Source organism: Malania oleifera, chromosome 13 (assembly GCF_029873635.1).
Source record: "Malania oleifera isolate guangnan ecotype guangnan chromosome 13, ASM2987363v1, whole genome shotgun sequence".
NCBI lineage: Eukaryota > Viridiplantae > Streptophyta > Magnoliopsida > Santalales > Ximeniaceae > Malania > Malania oleifera.
Window position 1 is genome coordinate 84,761,157 of NC_080429.1, and position 23,462 is coordinate 84,784,618.

At 35.1% G+C, this 23,462-nt stretch overlaps 1 protein-coding gene across 1 annotated transcript; it reads right to left on the bottom strand.

Annotated features, from left to right (window-relative positions):
- Positions 1-679: 679 nt before the first annotated feature.
- On the bottom strand, positions 680-20,353 carry LOC131145517 (uncharacterized). The gene is made up of 3 exons (XM_058094654.1): positions 18,041-20,353; positions 13,312-13,742; positions 680-1,567 (listed from the first exon to the last, which is right to left on the bottom strand). Exons 1-3 carry the CDS (start codon positions 18,978-18,980, stop codon positions 827-829), a joined length of 2,112 nt encoding a protein of 703 aa, XP_057950637.1. The 5' UTR covers positions 18,981-20,353; the 3' UTR covers positions 680-826.
- Positions 20,354-23,462: the final 3,109 nt, after the last annotated feature.

Genomic DNA, 23,462 nt, shown 5'->3' on the forward strand with positions numbered 1-23,462 from the left:
CCAATTTGTAAGTTGGGGCACTTTATTTTAGAACTACATGCGGTTAGGATTTCTATGAGTCTTCTATAACTCTAAAAGACAGTGGCAACTAATATTTAAGAAAGGCCATAAAGATGGAGTCATGAAACAACTAAATTTTCTTTTCGAAAAAGTTGTATAATATAAAACACCATAAAATCTCTCTCATTGCTTCCTTCAAAATCAATTATGAATGGCATTCATCATATACTTGGATCATTATTTTGGGCTTACAGAATGGATGGCTTTCACTAAGGTTTAGTTACAGGTTGCAACTCAATAAAATATTTGATACCAACTAAATATTATGTCATCATCTTGGTTGGACCATCAAACCAATAGCAATAAGGTGGCGACACTCAATATTTCTCAAATTGAAGTGAACAATTGCACACAATAATAATGGTCAATGGATGAATGGTGGAATCACGAAAATGTTGTGGTTGCTTGACTAGTACCCAATATTGGCAAATACCCTCGATGATAATGGTCATTCGAAGAGTGGTATCAATCACGACGATGGTACGGTACTTGACTAGTACCCAATATTTTTCTCTTGACGGCCGTATGACCGCCAAGCAACATCTTGGCATGCCTTCTGAATATCAAACAGGACAGTAATCAACCCAGCATGCTAGCTATTATATGTATTTAGTCAAACTTTTACTCATCAAGACATGAAAATTTTTATGCTAAAAAATGAAAGTAATTTTGGTGGAACAATGTAATTATCTTTGCTGTCAATGAGAATATCACTCCTTTTCCCCACATTCTATACAGTGAAAATTTCTTGGTGTCATTCATTTCATCACTCGTTTACATCCACCGAAAACAAAGCCTTTTGAGCATTCAAAACTGCCGGAGAACCTTTTCTTGTTTTCTCCACAATTTGCTGGATCAATAGCTTCTCCATCTTGTCATCCTCATCATTTTCATCACTAGTTACATCAACATCATTGGATCCCCACTCCAATGTGCTTATCTCATGAGAAATCTCCTCATTGATTGTACAATGCAGCATCATCGAATCATTATCCTCACCGTCTTCACCCCAGAAAGAGCTTTGATGGGAATCTTCATAGACTCCAAATGGTATGCTCTCTTCTTCTGATTCCTTAATTTTCACCAACTCTTTGCGAGCCTCATGGAATGCATCCAATGCTTCTCCTGATAAATTTATAACAAGGGGTTGAGCCATGGGGTTGAATTCTTCTGTGGCAATTGGACTTCCATGGGTAGGGGAAGATCCCCATTCACTGTCTGAGGACTCTCTCCAAGAATCTGTGTGCTTTAGTTCCGAGACATGTACATTCCTCTGGCTGTTTTGAAGTGCCGTCTCCAGCTCCCTGATGCGTTCTTCGAGTCTTGATTGAATGACTTCATGTAAACGCAAGCTCAGTTCTCGAGGCGAAACAGCATAGTTTGCAGTGTGAGTTGTAGAGGTGCCAGTTGTATCTCTATCTGGATCAGATTGGCCATCAAATCCCCCAGTAAACATGTCTGCTCTCAATTCCCCTTCAACAACATCTGCTACAAGGTCTGGGTCAAGCTGCAAGGATATTAAGATCCATCAACACCATTACACCAAACAATTCAGCAAGGCCAACTTTGTATGTATAAAGAATGCATTCCACCCACAGAAAAAGAACAGCAAAGAGTTCTTCCCATGGCCTGTCTAAAAGATGACTAAATGTGCAAAGCAAGGTGAATGAATTCCTTTCTAAGAAAAACCAAGAAGCCGGGATTCATAGCATGCTAACGATTTCAACGAAAAACAACACGCATCAAACTACCAACTCTGGCTACAAGCAACAATTGTTGAATCACCCGTTCGATAGGGGAACATGAACATCAATCACAACCACCTAATGCCTTCATAGTCTAAAAGCATATGCCCATTAAGCTGTGGGGCAATATGCTGGCAATTGATAGGCCGCTCTGAACAGTTACCCTTATCATTATCAGTGATGATTAGGGAAGCCACTGCACTGCTAAGAAACAGAAAGGAACATTCAAGAAAAAGAAGACTATCCAAGTATTAGAGGAGGTGAGATACAAATGATGTCTTGAAGCAAAATTCAAAAGAAAGACTTCAATGGAATTTTTCTATTTCAACTTTTAATAGTGGTGCCATGATTTAACATAAGCTTTTAGAAGCCCTAGAATCCTAATGAAGCAATAAACATTCTCAACAGCTTTGAAAATATGACAGGCAACAATAGTTCTATTCACATGCATGTGATGCATTCATTGTTGTGGCAAGTCAGCAACAAGGAGTGCCTTGCCTAACATATTGACTTCGAGGAAAGTAGTTAAGACGTAAGAACTCAATACATTTCCATTTATACTTTTGAAAGAATATCTGCTATTTTGTCTGAAAATTTTGAACTAAATTTAGCACCTGATAACCTTCTGCTCTCTCTCCCTCCCCCCTCCCATAAAAGAAAAATCCTTTGATCTTGTTTCTTTAAGACACATTTATTTCTAAGAAATACATATTATGCAGAAGTTTGATAAGAAAAATAAAAAACTCAGCCTCTCCCCACCCCCCCCCCCCCCGGGGGGGGCGCTAGCGGAGGGTGGGGTGTGTTCTGTTGGGAAACAGATCAAGTGTTCATATCTTGCATCGTTTGTCCATTTTCTGTTTACATAAATTTTCAGGCATGTGCTGGTTAAACAACTAACCATACAACACTTTCCCTCATAAGCACAAAGCAAACCCTAACTTTGACGATTTAGCATATATAACATTGAACTTCTAATTTTTACCTACAAAAGAAGAATATTACATTTAAGTAGAAATGACATTTGCAACAATTAAAGTATACATGAGAACTTATTGAGTAATCGAATTGTGCAAGGTGATTGGAGTTGCATGTGATTTAAGGTTATATTGGGTGTGAATTTAGGCATTCTTCACAAATTCATAAAATTATGAATGTAAATAATCATGATCTTTCATAAGATTTTGAGTTCCAACATACAACTAAAGCCATGTCTTTCACATTGTCAGAATGCTTGCCACCTTTCACCATTCTAGAAGAACAGACCTTGCCAATCATAAGAGCAGAAAGATTGTGAAAGAGACATTTATTGACAAACTCAATCAATAGGATTGAAATAGATTGTGACACATTAATTTGTAAATAAGGAATATGGTATTCAATAGCATTAAACCACCTGAGAGAGTATGTTACTCAGAGAAATGAATAGTTATAGGTGTACCATATAAAGAAATGATTCACATTTAGTTTAATGGAAAGTGGTGAGGAGGCCTAGGTCTCGAGATAGTTTTGTCAATAGGGAGTCCAGTGCCTAAATATGTTTCTTTAGGGGTGATTGCAGCATTTTTATTTGGAAATCAAGTCCCTTTGGAAAGGAATGCCATGGTCTTTTCTATGATATGAGGGAAGAATACTGCCCAAACCAATCCCTTGAATTCATCTCAGATTTATCCTTCATTTTTTGCCCATTGTAGTTTTGGGGGTGGTTCTAAAAACATATTTTAGGACTTGTGGCGAAAGGAAGTTCCTCGTCCCAATGTTTATACTTGCATTACCACCTCTCCACTCAAGATGTTCCAATATCTAACTTTCATGTCTGGGATTAATCATCTATTTCTTGGGGTCTTCAGTTCTTTCTTCATCTTAATCGTAGGGAGGTGATTGAGTTTAGCTCTATGAGTACTATTCTAGGTTCACTGAGATTTCTTATTCCCCCAATAGGAGGCTTTGGTGTCCTGATAGGTCTGGCAATTTCATTTGTAAATCCTTTTATAAGCATCACGTCCTAACTTCAATTGTTCATTTTTCATATTTAGAGAAGTTTGTCTATAAGACTAATGTTCCTTTCAAAGTTGAGACTTTTTCTTGAGGCTTGGTTCTCAACAGGATAAAAAGTAATAACCATGTGTAGCTAAGGTCCATATAACTTTATCACCTGGTATTTTTTTCTTTCATTCTTTTTGAATCACCCTCTTGTTGGTACTTTGTGGAATTCTTAGCATTATAGGGCAGGTTGGGCCTCTCCAAACTTTGTAGAAAAATTGTTTCTTTTGAAAAATTGGGGCTTTGGCCAAGGGAATGAGTGCATGAATTTGTAGGCTTGCGCATTTTTTTTTTTAAATATTTTCTGGTGCATTTAACTGGAAAGAAACACTAGGACCTTCAGAGCAATTTCCTCCCTTTCAACATGCTATGAGAAAGAGGTAATCTTGGCTTTGCGTTGGTCTTCAGGGTTGGAGCTTTTCCTTTTCCTTTTAACAAAACCAAAAAGAAATTCACAAATATCAGAAAATAAGAAATCCTCTAAAAACCACTAGGCAAGCAATTACCCCTCCAATACTTCCAGAGGACAATCAATAAAATTCCCTTGAAAAATCTACAGAATGTGCGCAAAAAGAGGCAAGAAAAACAACTCTATCCCAAAATAAATGTGAAGGTGTTGATTTGCCATTAAAGATCGTAGTGTTCCTCTCAAGCCACAAAGTCCAAAAAGAGAAAATATGGCACACTTGCTCAGAAAACTTTGTTATTTTGAATGATTTACTATCTTGTTTTTAGTTCATCCTTTTAGTTCTTTCTTCTTTCTCTCTACTTCTTGTCCTCCTTTATCATATCTTATTCTAAATTATTAAAATGCAATACTATATAGTATAGAATAATAGAACATAATATGATATACACTAAATAATAACATATAGTGTTTACTATAATATTCTACTATACCATTTCATTCTAACTCTACCTATGATGCACTCAATGTCCTAAATCTTTTCACATACAGCCAGTACCAAGCCCAGGTAAAGGAGGAGAGTTGTGTTAGGTAGTTGACTGTTGTCAGCGTAAAACTTGTCAAATCTCTACGAAATGAATCCTTACCAATTATGTGTTGGGGCATCCCCTATGGCGACACATTAACTTATACCACTTGGGTGTCATGAGAAACAAGCGATAGTGCACTCGGTTATCACCTCAAAATGGCACGCAGCATCAGCACCCAAGTATGATGTCAAATATGCTATGGTTCCCACAATATTCCAGATGTGGGCAATTAAAGAAGTTAGTTCAGGAGACTAGAGTTAGATTAGCAACATAAAATATAAGCACACTTGTAGGTAAAATTATGAAGATAGTTGATATAATTAAAAGAATAACATAATTTGCCTTCGAGAAACAAGGAGGGTAGGAGAGAAAGCTAGAGAAATTGAAAAATCAAGATTTAAACTTTGATACACTTGAAAAGAACATAAGAATGGCATAGGAATCATTGTAGACAAAGACCTACAAGATAGTGTTGTAGATGTTAAACGAGTAAGAGGATCATAAAAGTCGATGGTCTTACGTCAAGAGATAATAGATGACATTAATGTTTATGCCCCTATTTAAGTTTAGCAGAAAATCTCAAAATACAATTTTGGGAAGCTATGGATAATATATACAAGGGATATTGGGGATTAAGAATATATTTCAGGAGCTGATTTCAATGGAGACATTGGAAAAGATAACAAAGGATGTGAGAAGATACATGGACATGAACATGGAGAAAAAAATGAGTCTGGTGATATAATTTTAGAATTCACCATTTCATATGATGTTGTTTCAAAGAATACATGTTCTAAGAAAAGAGAAGAACAAGAATGGACAAAATAAAAATAAATAAATAAATAATTTTTTTCTTAATTAGGAAGGTAGATCATTTATCATGTACGAATTGTAAAGTTTATCTTAGGTGAAAGTTGAACTACACAACATAGAGTTATGGTGTTAGATATATGCATTGAAAAATGGAATAGAACTAGGTGGTGGAACCTAAAGATAAAACGATAAAACGATCAAAGAGGATGATTGGACAATAGGGGATAGTGTAGATGCATACATTCTTTGGGGTAGGATAAGTAGCTTTATAAAAAGATAGCAAAAGAGAATTTAGGTCAATCCAGAGGAAGATTCTCAGCTAGTAAAGAAAGTTGTTAGTGGGATTAAGATGTCCAAAAAGTTATAAAGACAAAAATAAATTGGTATAAAACATGACAAAAATATAGAAATATGGAAAACTTTGAAAAGTATAAAGAGACAATAAAACATGCAAAAATGACCTTAGTGAAGCTAAACATAGGATAGAGCATATAATAATCTATATGCTAGATTAGAAACAGAAGAAGGGGAAAGAGGAATGTTTAAACTGCTAGAGCTAGAGAAAGAATGCGCAAGGACTTAAGAAATGTAAGATGTATAAAAAATGAGGATGATAGTTGATTGGTTAAAGACAAAGACATAAAAGAAAGATGACGAAGTTACTTTAATAAGCTATTTATTGAAAACCAAGAAGAAAGCTTGAACTTATAATTGACCAATGATGGAAAAGCTAAAAATTTGAGATTTATTCGCAAAATTAGAGTTGATGAAGTTAAGTTTACATTAAAAAAAATGAAAAATGGAAATTTTATAAGACTAGATGAAATCCCAATTGAAGCTTAGAAATGCCCAAGCGATGATGAAATTAAATGGTTAACTAATTTATTTAAAAAAATTATAAAAGTTAATAAAATGTCAGATGAATGGAGGAAAAACACTTTAATATCTATATACAACTACAAGAATGAAGGAGATATTCAAAATTGTAATAACTATCATGGAATAAACATAAGTTATACAATGAAACTGTGGAAAAGGGTACTTGAACAAAATTAAGATTAGAAATGAGTCTTTGAAAATCAATTTGGTTTTATGCTTGGGAGATTGATTACGGACACAATATATCTTTTAAGAAGATTAATAAAAAATTTTAGGGAAAAGAAGGGAGATCTACATATGGTTTTTCTTGATTTAGAGAAAGCCTATGATAAGGCACAATTCTATTGTGGGTTTTAGAAAAAAAAAAATAGTGGGGGAGGGGGGAGGTGAAGGAGAGTATATAGTAGGTATACATTGATGTAGTATGTCATTAAACATATGTATGATAGAGCAATAACTAGAGTTAGGACTATAGGTGGAGAGTTTAGGGAATTTCCAATCGCAATAAGCATACATCAAGGACCTACTTCAAACCCTTATCATTTTGTATTAATGATGGATGAACTAGCTAAGAGTGTCCAAAATGAGGTTTCATGGTATGCTCTTTGCAAATGATAGTCTTGATTGATGAAACTAAGGTTCGAGTAAAATCCAAACTAGAATTATGGAGAGAAGCTTTAGAATCTAGAGGATTTAGGATAAGTAGAAAATAAGACAGAATAAATGAAATATATCAAGTCATGGTAAGAGGAATATTAGAGAAATGATTAAATTTGATAGTCAAGAAATTAGAAGAGCCATTACATTTAGATACCTTGTATCTATTATGCAAACCGAAGAAGAAATCAAAGAAGATGTTATAAATAGCATTAAATTAGGGTGGGTATAATGACAAAAATGCTTTGAGCGTATTGCGTGATAATAGAATACAGGAAAGTTGTAGAATACAGCTATAAGATTAGTTGTGTTATATGGATCAAAATATTGGGCAACTAAGAAACAGTATATTCAAAAAGTAAAAGTTTCTAAAATAAGAATGCTAAAGTGGATGAGTGGTATAACATTAAAAGATAAACTAAGGAGCATAGCACCAAGATAAGATAAAGGAGGGGCAACTCAACTAGTTTAGACATTTGCAACATAAGCCAAATAGTTCACCAATGAGGAGTGAGCTAGTTACCCTTAGTTGTAGGAGAAAGGGTAGGGGTAGACCTAAAATAACGTAGAATAAGATAATGAAAAAGGATTTAATAGCCTTAAATTGTTAGAGGAAATTGCTCACGATCATGTAAATTGGCAGAAAAAGATTCATGTAGCCAATCCACCTAGTGGGACTTAAAGCTTGGTTTGTTGTTGTTGTACTATATTATTTCATTCTACTACAAATCACGAGTTTAGATAATAGTTCCGATGTTCATTTTCATATGATAAGTTCAAACCTTTTTTTACATGTTTAATCCAAACTGATCCATTCATTTCTAACCCTTCATTTGGGAGCATGGAGTTCTAACCTTGGATTTGGATAAAACATAGTACAAAATTAGATTGAGTTTCTTCCAAAACCATACAAATCCAAATTCATGCCCCGAAATCCGTGCTCCCAAACACTATCTAAAGATATTTAACTGATTGAAGAAATTTATTCATGGGCAGAGGCATGGTTGCATACAAACTAAATCTTAGTGTCCTAAATGCACTCAATAGAGTACACAGCTTTCACACTTGTCTGTGTGCAATTACATAAATATCCTTTAATTCATTACTTTCTTCCTTTTATTTTCTCGAATCTATTTTCTACAACAGTCCTAATTCCTATTTAATGGATAAAATTTGTATATTTGGTATCTTCCTTTAAAAAAGGACATCTATTGTGATATAAAAACAATAATTTACAATATATTATAAATACGTCCAATATTTTAATTTTGAGTCCATTTACATAACTGCATTTTCCTAAAGATATGAAATTTGCCAGTGTGTTTGTATGCAATTTAGTTTTCACAGGTAGAGAGTTAATTCTTATGTTATGTAGATCACTGATTTATCCTGCAGGGCTAATTTTGGTTTCCAATTTTGCCCTTAAGTGTTTCAATTATTTACATGTGACTTTTTGCTGTCCAACAATTTGAAACCACATATTTCATTTCCCATCACAAGAACATGATAAACAGAAATATTCTACTACTGCAGCTCTCAACATATCCCTCTTTATTAAACACACAAATAAATTAACTATAATGTGACCATGAACACAAAGAGAAGTATGAAACAATAGTGTTGTAAAGTGGTTTTTCCATTGTCTGAACGTCCCTACACCAGACCTTTATCTCCAAGTCAACAAGGTGAACCAAGGTGGCATTGTTGTCATAAACGAAATTAACAAACCAAAAAGGGTGGTTACATAATACATTTGTACCATATTAAATTATGTTATATTATATTTTGCAACCTATGTCTACTATATTTAAATTTTAAAATATATATATACACACATACAAGCAAAGCAGAAGTAAAATTATATATGTTAATATTACGATCTAAAATCCTGTCGTTGCTTAATCGGTAATGCACAATACAATATAAATGATACCATGAAATGATACGTGGCAGCAAGTTGCTGTCCTGTACAGAAAAACATGTTTCTAGACCATCAAAGCACTCCCAACCTTTTTTACTTTCCAAATTGTATATAAGGAAGTCTGTCCATACACCACTTCGTTAGTAGCTTTTACTGGCTTTGTTAGAACATATGACTAGCTTCATGGCTCTTTGTATTTCATCTCTTTGTACTTTATTATATAATCTAATTAATTAATATTATGTTGAGTGCTTATGTCTGTTATATTAAACCACAATTTCTCCTACTCCTTTTAAAGTGACCATTGGTTATAGAATTCATTTCTGAGAGGATATTTGGGTGGGAGAGGCTTCATTGAAGATGTTGGCACCGCAGTTGTTTGACACTATCAACTGTCATAATGCACTTATTTAATATATTTTTTCATTTCAGAGTGGTGGTACTCTTTCATGACATTTCAATTTCTTCAGGAGTCTCAATAAAAGAGAGTTTGATGAGCTTACTTTATTCTTGGGCATGCTAGATTCTCCTATTCCTACTTTGAGGGGGACTACCACTGCCAGGCTTTGGATTGGGGGAGTACTTGAGGTCTTTCTCTTCAAAGTCCTTCTATACTCATCTTATAAAATCATCAAATACTAGCCCTTTTCATTTGAATGAAGCTTTTAGGCAAGAAAATGTTCCTTTCAGGGTTCAGGCTTTCATCAGGACTCTTGTTCTCAACAGGATTAATACAAATGACTCACTACAGATAAGGAGATCCAATGAGGCTCTCGAGCCAGATATTTGTGTGCTGTGTCACGAGGCAAACGAAACTAACGCTCATTTTTATTTCATTACAGGGTGGAAATGTATATTTGGAGCACTTTGTTTTCTTGTTACGGCAAGGATTAGGTGGCCAATCAGAAGAATTATTTCATTCTGCTGTGGGAGAAATTCTCTTTCTTTTTTTGGGGCTTTTTTTGCGCAACACTCCTTTGGGGTTCTGTGGAGTTGTCACTGTCCAATCTTCAAAGGGATTAGAAGGCAGCACTGTTGTAATTATTTTTGCTCTTTGTGCAGGATGATTATCCTCCATATCTTGTACTTCATAAATTTTTAATGGAATTGTTTTGTTAAAAACTATATTAAAACATTAATTGAGTCTATTTCATACTACTATATATTGCATTGTATTTCTCATATTGCAAACTTAAATAAAGAGTTATAAAGAAACTTACCTTTGGCCCAATGTTCACCTCCCTACTCTCCTTTGAGAAGATTGGGGTTTGAATCCCTCTGTGGGCACTATGGTGCCTTGGGATATTGTTGCCGTTTTTGGAGTCTAGCTGCCTAAGGGCACTTATTGTTGGTTGACTGGGGTAGTTCAGTATGTGGTTATGGCATATATATATATATATGTGTGTGTGTGTGTGTGTGTGTGTGCTCAGTAGAGGTGGCAATAATAACCATATCCATTAACTCATCCATACCCACAATAAATAAATGGGTTAAGGTAGACTCAAATAACTATATGGGCCATAATTGGACCCATTTATGACCCAAAATAAATGGGTGGAAATGGGTCAAACCTCCTAACCCGTCAACCTATTTAACGCTAACCCTCCTCCTTCCAAACATCCTTATCTTCCTTGTTCAACCTAGTTCCTCTTTCTTCACAAGCCCTAGAACTTTGAAGTTTCCAATTCAAAATTTTATTTCTACTTTGCAAAGTAATTTCACATTCTAAAAAATCCAAGAAAATTTGAGAGTAAGAAGTCAACTCTCTTGTAATGATGAAAAAAATAGTGGAGAAGAAGGTGCAGAGAACACCATAGGTGTTCAAGGAGTATAAAGGAAGGGAGGTGTTTCCAGAGTACTAATGGTTGCTGCAGATGACGAAGGACAAGATGAAGTAATCTGTATTCGTTCCATTTGTGGGCTTCAATCGCTCTAATCAAGGGTGTTAATGATTGCCTTCAACCACTACAAACAATTGAATATAAAATGCTCTTCATCAGATCTGCTATGATGGTTTAAACAGAGAGGGATCTTCGCTCATTGAAGCAATGATTTACAATGTGTATATCTACTTGGATCTGATCACTAGGAGCTTCATCATTGGTCGTCTTATTTGGTTTCAATCATTGATCTATTGTTCATCACTTCAATCCCTTTGAATTGCAATATGTTGTTGGCTGCACTGGCAATGAGGCAAGCAGAGTCAGTGAGACAAACAAGGCGACCCATAGAAGCTCATTATGCATTCTTCTTCTGTCCCACTCTTCTCTAGCATCAAACCGATGGTGGAAATGTCAATTTTGCTCTCTAATTTAAGTAGTTCCACAATACTTCGCACTGCAATTTCTTTTATGCATTTCGTTAGTATCATTGTCTGATTAGCATTCAAAAAACTATTGTTCTGCTGCCAATCATTGATCTTAGACTCATTCGAAAGATGTATTTCTTTGATTTGATTCTTGAAGATCATTCACATTAATTGATAATTTGTTAAGTTTTGTATTTATTGTTGTGTAAATTAATTTTTGTTTGTGGCGTAATACTGATATTTTTCATCAGCTCTCAGATCTAATTAATTGATTTTTATCAAAAGTGTGCTTTTTTTCTTCTTTTTTTTCTCTTTTGTCTTTTGAACTGCATTTTTTCATTTTGTATGCAATATTCCTTTTTTGTTTGGTTTCTGTTAAGGCTTGATATACATTGTTGAGCACAACCTAACAGCTTAAACTTTTAAGGTCAAGTGGTAATCTAACATGGTACCAAAGCTGGTTACCGGGAAGTCCTAGGTTCAAGTCTTGTTGCCCACATTTAATGTAAGTTCGTTAAAAAATTATCTTGTTAAGAATATGGGTGTTATTCACTGTGTTATCTCTTCATGTACGATCAGGCTACACATGCGGGGTAATGTTAAGGCTTGATATACATTGTTGGCCCACAACCTTGTTAAAACTTGATATACATTGTTGGCCCACAACCTAACAGCTTAAACTTTTAGGTAAAGTGGTAATCTAACACGGTATCAGAGCTGGTTACCATGAGGTCCTGGGTTCTAGTCTTATCACCCACCTTTATTCTATGGTGTTATTTATCATTTGTTTATCTCTCCACGTGCTGTCAGGCTGCACATGCGGGGGAGTGTTAAAGCTTGATATACATGGTTCGCCCACAACTTAACAGCTTAAGCTTTTAGGTAAAGTGGTAATCTAACAAACCTAACAGCTTAAGCTTTTAGGTAAAGCGGTATTTCTAACAGTTTCTAATAAATTAAAGGAAAAGAAAAGAAATTGAAATTTTAATCTTTCATAGCATCAACCAGCTACACCACCTATAATTTGGGTTAGATACTTTTGTGCTCATCGTTTCCAGATTTATTAGCCAAAAAAAAAATTAATTTTGATTTTTAATAAAAGGTTTGAGGATAAAGGAGAAAAATCATTCTTAAATTTAAAGGGGTTAAGTGGGTTGTCCCTATTTAAATTGTTTGGCTCACAAATGAATCAACTTATTTTAGATAAATGGTTCATAACCAGGTTAATGGGTTATGATTGACCCAACCCATTTCGACCCATACCCACCCTTTTAACATCCCTAGTGCACAGTTAAGGCCCAATAAACATTTTTCGCCACAACCCAACAGCTTAAGCTTTTAGCCCAATGCTAATCTATCATGGTATCAAATCCATTGTTACCAAGAGGTCCTAGGTGCAGTTCTTGCTGCCCACATACATTGCATGTTTGTTTAAAACTATCATATTCCTTGTAATGAGCGTTATTCATCTTTTCTTTCTCCCCACAAGCAAATCAGGCTGCATGTGTGACACATGGGGAGTGCTAATGCCTGATATATATAGTTGGCCCTCAATGTATACATGCACTTGCCCGTGTGCATGAACACACACACACACAAAAAGAATAATTGGGTCAAGATACCGTAACCTGAATTATATTCATTAATGTTTGGGTTAAATTACCAATAAATTGCAAAAGTAAAATGTTATATCCCAATATAATGATTTAAAGGTTACGCGATTTCTTAATGATTCTTCTACCATAATAGATAATATATGTATATGATTTGGTTCATTTATTATTAATTTATAGTTGCTAGTCCATAATGGGGCTCACTAACTCATTGTACCCGTTACAATAAGGGGAAAAAATAAAATATACAGCATGGATGCTTAGAAGATTAAACATTACCTCAACAAGATTTGGAAATCCTCTCTCCAAAGCAGATGCATTCATGCTTAGTTCCAGCCTTTCCAACTCCGCTTCCAGCTCTGCCTCAATTGTTTTAATATGTTCTGAATCCTTCTCTACCATTTTTTCAGACAACTCTTTACCATCATATCTTGCTAATTTATCCAAATCCTGTGCAGGGGATAATATATTTGGCTCAATGTTGTGAAAGGAACGGTCACATCTATAATGTGAGTCACAATCTCCATTAACTAGCTCCTTCACAGTTATTGCATCTTTCATTTCGAGTTCCTCTTGAAGATCTTGAACCAAGTTCTCGGTTTGATTCAGCAACTGTCTCAATTTTTCTATTTCCCTTTCATTTGCAACGAAAGAAGATATAATGCCAACAGAAATCCCGAGACAGAATAGAAGCCCTCCATCAGTTGACACTGATGAGTGTGAAAATGTTAGAGAATGAAAACTGTCACCATTAAAAAGAAACCATTCATGCAATAAATCAATGTACCTCGTAAAAATTAATGTGATAAATAAATATATTGGCCACGGGACATTGAACATCAAAGAGAGATCTTGATATAAAGTTACAATTACTTTTATTGTATCACTTCCTATCTCAACATATGTACAAGGAAATCTTATCACTACAGTTTTGCTTGGATTGTGAAAATGGAATAGATATGGAACGGAATGGTCATAGCATATAGAAGTAATAATAAATTGTTTTGTCATTATAAAGCATATGACCATGCAAAAAAAATTATTAGAGGCCATTATGAAACAGACGAGGAATGACCATTCCAAGTATGGGAATCTTTTTCCCTATCCTATTCTATATTGGATGGAATAACACATATTGAGCATGAAACCAATTTATAAATTATAATATTTCTATACAATTTTCATTCCATTCTCAACTTGTTATATTACAAGAATAAAAAATGTAATATGGCACAAAATGAAATATTTTAGCACAGAATAATATGGCATTGTATGTAGAAACAAGAATACTCCAATCAGAACCCCATGCATGCTAAAAAGAAACAAGAAACGGAAACACATTTTTTCTTGAATTATGTGGAATAAATTGCACTGAATTTTTCTAAGAAGATATCAATTACTTACCAAATATAAAGCTAGGAATTAAATGTTTGCATATGCAGGAAGGTTTCCACCAACTTTCAGAACAGGGTGTAAATTGTACTAAAGATAAAGTGCTGCAGTCAGGGAAAAGAAACATTAAAGGGCAAATTCATAAACCAGAAGATTTGACTTAGTCGGATAATGGAGGATTAGTCTGGCAGTTAAATTGAATATTGGGTTAATTACTTCACAGTAGTGTAGCCAGTAGCTTAGTACTTTTAAGTGTTAATGAAAGTACACAGCACTGCAGTGCAAGCACTGTTCATCGTTACTGTAGCATTACTGTTGAAAGGATATTTTAGGGTTATTTTTATTTCACTATGGGTCCTATGTTAAAGGGAATTTTGGGCCTTTATTATCAGTTATTCTGGAGTTGTATTTTATTTTATCCAGTTCATTTTGTATGTTCCAGATTAGTTAAGTTTCGATGGCTAAGTATAAATTATTGTTAGGCTTTAGCTACAACGAGATATACGTATGTATAATCTTTGCACTGATTTTCCCTCAAGAATTAATGAAGAATTGCTTACAGAAGCTGCAAGACCCTAATCCTTAGTAAGTGAGAGACTTTCTTCTCCTGGGAGTGATTCCTAGAAATGTGATGCTAATAGTTTTATGCTAACTTATCTATGCTCCCTTGATTACCAGCCACAAAAACCAGATTTGAATCCCTAATTTTCTAATCTATTTCACCTATTTCCCAATTCCTTCACAAACCCTACTCTAAATCCATTTTTAACTAATTTTCCCCTACTTGTCTTGCTTTGGTATCAGGATAGGTTCACCATGATGTTCTCACATTTAGGAGATATCATGCTCCAAAACTGGCACGTCGGGAGAAGTTGAAGATGTGCCTTCAAGAAAAAGTGCTTCAGGATAGAGAAACGTAGAAACTTCATGACAAGCTCTGCAGCTATCACTTTTAACAAGGTAAATTGACAGTTGTTGATTATGCTCAAGCTTTTGAAGAATTAACCATCAGACATGGAGTAACTGAGGATGAAAAAAATGACCATAGTTCAATTTAGGAATGATCTCAGATATGAAATGCAGAAGGAAATGCATTGGGCAGAAATAGTTTAATTGGAATATACTATTTGAGTGGCTGTCATAACGGAGAAATTACTGAGGTTCATGAGATCTGACAACTATGTCCAAAAACCTGCTTCTTGTAGCTGCATTCAGCATCAAAGTTGCAAAGACAAAGTAAGGAGGCAAACAAACAATAAGAAGCTCAAGGAACAAGCAAAGGAGGCAACATAGCGAAGGAACTCATGAGCAAGCAAGCAGAAAGTATTCAAAGTCTGAAGAGCTAGCTGCAAAGCAAATTCAGCAACAAAAACAACAAACTGGAAATTCAGACCATCCTGGTAGAAAGCAACCACCCAAGCAACTTGAAAAGTCAGACAATGCTCAGCCTAATAAATGTTTCAAGAAGTTGCGAAGTCCGCCATCTCTGAAGCAGTTTTACAAGCTACAATGGGATTGATTGAAATTGAAGTACAAGAGGCAAACCAGCAAATTTAAAGGCTTGCATAGGTTACCACACTGCAAAAACTGCAAGTTAGCCCAAATGGATAGGACACGTGCAGGAAAGCCTAGGCAGCAAGAAAATCAATTAGAGGATTGTATATGCCTTCTGAATCACCTGTAACAGGCACCATCAAGGGTTCCAAACCACTTGTTGGAAAGTCAAAGTAAAAATATTTCTCCCAAGAAAAACCTTGAAGTGCTCAATATGGGGAAATTGAACAATCTAGTGTAGCAACTGAAGATAAGGACACTGTTGGAGAAAAGGAAATCAAAGATTTTGTTTTGACAGGCCTACTGCTGCACCACATATTTTTAATTGTCCTAGAAGATGAAATAGCTGGGGCAGCCAAAGGTACTTTGTTCACTAAAAGATTTCATCAAACTGAAGTTAATCGGCTCGTTGCTGTTGTTCATGAACAAAGCTTAAGCTAACTTGCTTCTTAAAAGTTGTATTCCCACCATTGACTTCGGAATCCCCATCAAGTTCAATGACATGGTTGACAAGAAATTCTCCTTGGCATCATTCCAACTACCTATTAAGAATTAAGTGGTATAAACATCAGCCTTTACATCATAAGCTAGGCGACATATTTTATCTAACCAGGGGAGAATGACACAATCAGGGGAAAAAAGCAAAAAAAAAAAAAGGTAAATATATCAACCAAAAGATTTGATTTGGTGGGATAATCTCTGAGGATTGTTTCAGGAGTCAAATTGAATACTGTGCTCAATTACTATTCACAGTACTGTAGTCGAGTACTGCTGATGAACACTGTCAGTACCAAAGTACTGTAGCTCAAGCACCATTCACAAACATGGTAGTAGAACTGTTCAAAAGGGTATTTTTAGGATTATATTTTCCACTATGGGTCTTATTTTAGGGTATTTTCACTATTTTGGGTCTTCATTTTCATTATTCTGGAGTTTATTTTATTTTATCTAGTTCATTGGGTATGGTCAAAGTTAGTTTAGTTTTCACAGCCCAGGTTGATTATGGTTATGGCTAAACTACAATATGTATACACATAATCTTTGCACTAATTTTCTCTGGAGAAATAATGAAGAATTGTCAGCATGATATCCCTGCTCCTTCAGTTAATAGCCTCCAAACCAGATTTTAATCCCTAATTTTCTAGCATAATTTCACCACTTCCCCAATTTCTTCAGAGCCCTACCTTAAATCAAGTTCCCTGATTTTCACCTACTTGTCCTGCATCATAATGCTAGGACAAAATTAGGAGGCAATTTTTCGATAATACTTGGAAAGTTTCCCACTAATTCTCTGACCGGTCGTCAATAACATTTTCTTTATTAAATACATTGTCTCATGGATGAACTTTCAGGCAGCAGCGAAAACAAATGACAAAGAAATTAAAATTTATAAATGATCCTTCCGTTTGCAATCAGAATGGACTAAATACATATTTGAAAAGAGAGAGAGAGAGAGAGAGAGAAGAAACAAGTACAATTTGCTAGTTATGGATTCAGATGATTGCTGAAAGATTCTACAGTTCTCTCACTCACACTCTGTCTACTAGACCTTGCAAGCAAATAGAGCAGGTGAACATTTTCAAAATTCATTTTGATGGTCGTAAACAAGTACACTTTCCATATGTAACAGTTTAATATGTCCTTTGGCTTCCCACAAACATAACATATCTTTTTTCTCTTCTTTAAAGAATAAAGATATAACAAGTTTATATGAAAATTTGGAAATGAAATCAGTTACAATAGTATATTTCTTTTCAAATAAGTATGAATCATGTTAGCATCAGAAAGTTTCACAAGAAACAAGACTTAAAAATATCCTTCTGATCATACAGGTTGATCAAGGCATCTACATCTCTAACAAGTAACAAATGCAGTAGTTTTGGCCTAGGAAGTAGGAACAATTTACAGCGCAAACAGCTCCATGGAAGTCAATTCTAGAATAATTCAAACCACAATTAAAGAAACAGGGCATGCTTCTATGTTTTTCATCTAAATTGTATTGGTGTATAAGTTGTGGATCAGCGGATGCATGCGTGTGTCATGAAAATGAGAATACTATTACCTTGTGGTTGGCCGCGTTTTCCATTGACGACTATTTTGCAGGAAGTGTTCAACCTTCCACGTTGTCCCTTTCCTGTCATATGTTCAGTTTTCCTCGGAAACACCATAGACACAATTTTTTGTAGCAGAGGAACCCCAAAAATATTCTTGTTTTCTTCAACATAAGTTTCCTTATGTTCATTATTTTCATCAGTTTCAACCTGTGCATTGAGAGAATCACCATTTGCCCTATTTATTATTTGGCTTCCATCTGTTACAAACAATGGCCTTAAAGGTGGTACAGACTTTGATGGAAGGAAACTAAGCACATAATCTTTTATTTCAGTATTTTCCTTGTATAGTTGAGCCAAGAGGCAACTTTCTATAGAGCTTAAAGGTCTAACAAAATGCATATGAGACCTTCTACTTCTAAGGGAGTATCTGGTCCTCGAAGAACTCCAAAAAGAACCAATTCCTTCTGTGGAATATTTAGTTAATAAATTGCTAGAAAGGTCTTCAATATCACCACCTGGCCTGATTCCAAACCTATTATCTTGAAGACTTTCATTTCTTGACAGCTCCAGTGGCAAGCTTGATATTGAACATGCATTGTAACCATCATAATTATCAAAATATAATAGTTTTTCACCATCTAGCCCACTAGTAGAAGCAGCTTCTGCTGCTGAAGCACCGCTTGTGCAAGATACATCTGACACTCTCCCATCAAACACCACGTCGCCCACCATAGAAGCATCTTCGTGAAGTCTTCTGCTCCATGCTAATCTGCCAAAGGGGCAGCTCTTGTCACAAAGATGCTGAATTGATGAATTTGCTCCAGGTTCCTTAACATCAGAACCCCCAGAAAATGCCTCCTTGAAGCTGCCCTTATCATTTGAAAGATTCTGCCAAAACTTAACTAAATTTCCCGCACCAGTGGCCGCAAGAAAAACCCATAAGTCCATTTCTCACTCTCTTTTCCGCAGAAAAAAGACTATGCGGGCTCCAGTGCGCAAATTTTCCTCCGTTTCAATGCTCAGCATTAAATACCAATATAAAGCAACTTCCATGAATAAAAGAATTGAAGACAATGCCTAACTCAGGGACAGAACCCTCTCAGCCCTCTCAGCCATGATTAATTGCAAAAACAAAACAGCTTCCACAATAACTAAATTAACTCAAGTCCAAAAGAACAAATTTTCCTCTTTGATTCAATTCTCAGAATAAAAAATACACGTACAATAACTTCAACAATAGGAGTGCCCAAACCCAAGAGCAACACTGTAAGATGGTAGGCACTTGCAGAATCAAAATCCTCAAGCCCAGAAATAATTATTGGCCAGTGAAATAAAAAGCAACAGGCGAAATACAATGAGAAAAAATTAAATACAATGCCAGAGATTCAATACGCCCAGAAAATATCAGAACATGAGCCCCAGTGACGACCACCTTCTGTGGCAGATATATTAGAAATGGTGAAACTCAGTTATAAAAACAGCAGCAACCCAAACAGACTCTCACCTGTTAGAGGAAATCAAAAAGGTGAAGTAGAGCCAAACGAAAGCAACCAGTGCACTACAAAACCCACCCACTAGAAGCAACTTTCCCCCAAGACAAAGGAAAAAAGAACTCTTTCCCATCAGAAACAGCAACCGCAATGGGCACATGCATTTGCGGAACAGAAACCAGAAATTCAAACCATACCCACATGACTGCAACCTCTGTACTGAAAACCCAACCCATCAATGGGAAGAATCCACTTCACCAAAACCCTCCCCACACGAGACCCACATGATAAACTACGCGAAGAAAAATAGAGGGAAGGAGATGGTGATGATGACGACGGATGGCTTTACTTCTTCAATCCCGACATGAAGAAAGCACGAGCTTTTACAACCTGTGAAGCAAATCTAAGAAGCCGGAGAGGATTTGCCGTTGAGTGGATTGCTTGGAATCATGAAGCCCGTTTCACTGTTATCTACATTCCTGTGGCGACCACCACGAGTTGCAATTAAAAAATGAGGTTCGAAAGGAAAATGGGAGAATTTTCTCTTCAAATAAATAAATAAATAAAGGATTTATTACATGTTTGTTGTTCTTATTATACTAATTATTTCTTGTTGAAAGCAGCGGACAAGAGCGGGGAAATTAAGGAGAGGAAAAATATATTTTATATGCTTTGCAATTAAAGAAAATTTTTTAAGAAATTTTAGAAATATTGTTTGATTTCTTCAAATCAGAAAAAGAATTATTTCAAGAATTGTTCCCAAACCAACCTTTTCCTATTTTATGATTTTATATTTGCGTAGGCAAATAACTCAGGTCTCTGAATATATTCAATTTCCGCCTAGATATGCATAAATTAAATAAAATAAATTTATTTTTTGTCAAAAAATTTCGATTTATAAATTTTTTTCGTGGTTTAAAATTTTACCTATTAAAAGTTTTCAAATTTTTCGTAACTTATTTTCATAAAAACTTTGATTCAAGGCTTCTAATTTTTTATTTTTATATTTTTTACACAAGATTTTGCACGACTCTAGTTACTAGCATTCCTATTTTAAGAATTTCACCAATTTTCAAAAAAATATTTAATACACATAAGAGTTAGGAGAAGTTTTGCAAATAAAACTTGTTTGAAATTTAATTTTTAAATTCCTTAGATGTCAAAAATTATTTCTAATCTATAAAATATTAATATTTTTATCTAAACTAAAAATATGAAAGCATATACTGATTCGTTTGGATAATGTTACACATTGAAAATAGATAAACAAACATATTGGAGAATCAACTTGGATTTTTTAGCAAATGAGAGACTGAGAAAGAAAATTTATGAAGTGGGTAATGCAGATCTAAACATAAATTGTGTGTAAATAAACAATAATTAATCTAAATATTAAGGGACAATATTTTGCATCCAATTTTGATTTTCGAATGATTTCTCTTATTATAAATCCTTCATTGATTTCTATCCATCATTTATTTTTATTTTTGTTCAGTTCATTTAAATAAAAACCCATGAGTTTGGGCTACACAAGTCAATTTTAGTGTGAACTTGTTGAATTAAGGATCAAACCTAACATTTGCAAGAATTTGCTCATTAAATTCAGGGAGATATTTTGTTTCAATGCTTTCATTTTCACTTCAAATCTTTTGAAGAAGAAGGTGAAAGGAAGCCATTGCTTGCACTGTGCTGTGGGCTAGGGATGACAGACAAGAAGAGGAAACAAATGGTTGGTTTGTGAGAGTGAGAAGTGTCCATATCTCACCAGCCAATTGAGTTGATCAACCACCCTCTTCCTACGGCTGTTGATTAGACAGAAACTATTCTCATTGAAACTTGAAAGCAGAGGGTAATTTACAGTGCAAGTACATCAAATTTCATTAAATTGCATTTTATTCCCCAATGATTAGATATTTAGACTAGTTCAAGCTTTTTGTCAGATCTCATCAACACAATCGCTACGTTTGGGTACATGAATTTCGAGACTTGAATTTGAATTATAGATTTGGACAAAATTGGATATAATTTTGTATTACACTTTTTTCAAATTCACACTCAAAACCAAATTTAAGGTCTCTTCCAAATATAGGGTAAAAGATTATAATTTTGTGAAATTTCAGGTTACAAGGAAAAAAAAGGGGGGCCATTTGTGAACATTTCAAAAAATAAAGACCAACTAGATAGTTAGAAAATGATAAATTACATTGTAAATACCTTAATATTGCGATTGGGAGCATGAATTTTTTCAGATCTTGGATTGGGTACATGAATTTTTAGACAAATTTTTATACAACTTTATATTACATTTTACTCAAATCCAATACAAATTCAAATCTAAGGTGCCTCTAAACATAAGGTAAGCTTTATTAAGATGCACTTTATTCCCTTAATATTTAAATATTTAGACTAGTTTAAGTTCCTGCTGGTATCTCATTGATATTGAAATAGAGACCTTTAAAGATCAGATTACTGCAAATAAAATTTCAAAGGGTAAGTGAAATTCCTAGGGGTTGTGTTATTAACACATCCTTGAAAATATATATACATATAAATGCTAAATTGATCGGCCTACAATTGGATAAACACAATGCAAAAAGAAATGAAGAAATAAAAGAATTTAAGGGGGGTTGGGGAGGGGGCATCGCAATGAAAGAAGTGGATCAAAGACAGGCCAAGAGGGAGGGGTGGGGCATCTGAGAATGACTGAAAAGGAAAGAGCAACTAGAAATGGGAAATGGGACAAGCACATGCCAATGAATAATGATTCAAAAACAAAAAACAAAAACAAAAGGCAAGCATATGCCACTGAGGATGTCAAAGCAAATGCCTTAAAGAGGGAACCATCATCATAAGATAGAGAGTGATTTTGCATTATATAATTAAATTGAGATTCAAGCAATGAAGTGGGAAGTAGAAGTGGTAAGGGGGCTTCTTGCAATAATCATTGCTGGCGACATCCCCTTCTGCAACTACTTCAGCTCCTAGTTAGTAATTAGTTCTGCTAAGACTTCAGTTTGCCCGCAGCTAGAGATCATAAAAACCTAGCATTCATATGGAGTATCTGTTGAGATAAAGTAGAGGGAAAGAGGGAGATGGTAATCCATAATTTCAAATCATATGAAGAATAATGATGATGATGGTAGTGCTAGAGGATCATACTGCAAATTAAATTGCACTAGCCAAACTAAAGCAAAACCCTTTTGCTTGTCTAATTAGTCAATGCAGTTGAGAATTGACACACCACTCAGCAGTACTCCAATTCCCACCAAGTAAATCTTAGCCACTGATACACATAAACAAACATCCCATAGTGTCACGGGCTAAGCTTGTTCAGGGCATTATGCTTGCCTATGACCGCTTATCTCGTGTGTTTGGGATGGGTTTCCATCATGTAAATACTAGTGTAGGGTTATTTTCTAGTATTTCTTTCATTGTAAGCCAAATAAGGTAGTATGACTCCTCGGTCACTTTGATGTTTCCTAGTGCTAGAGTGAGAATGGCCTAGAAAGCTCTTTAGGGGAGGGTGAGTGTTCATCAATCATTGTAAAACTCACTAGCAATTGTCAACGTGCTTAGCCTACTTGCCTCCCTCGCTAAGTACAACATGTCAACGGAGGATTTGTTAATGAATTACGTTTGCTTCAATATTTACTGCTTGGTTGCCACGGCTTTCATGAATTAATTATTATTTCCGCTGCTATCTGATTGAATGTTAATGAAAGTGTTTCGTGGATGAATGTTGGTAAACAAAAGGCTGGCTAGTTAAGCAAGAGTGCTTCAGCTAGCGTCGCACGGCCCTTCACAACGGTGTGAAAAAGGCGGACCGTGACATTTGGTATCAGAGCCCAAGTCGGTGACACTTGGTGAGAGCCCAAGGTTGAGTTGCTACGTGAATTCGATTGCCTTCGTTATTGGATTTGGGAAGCTTTTGTAGTTGACC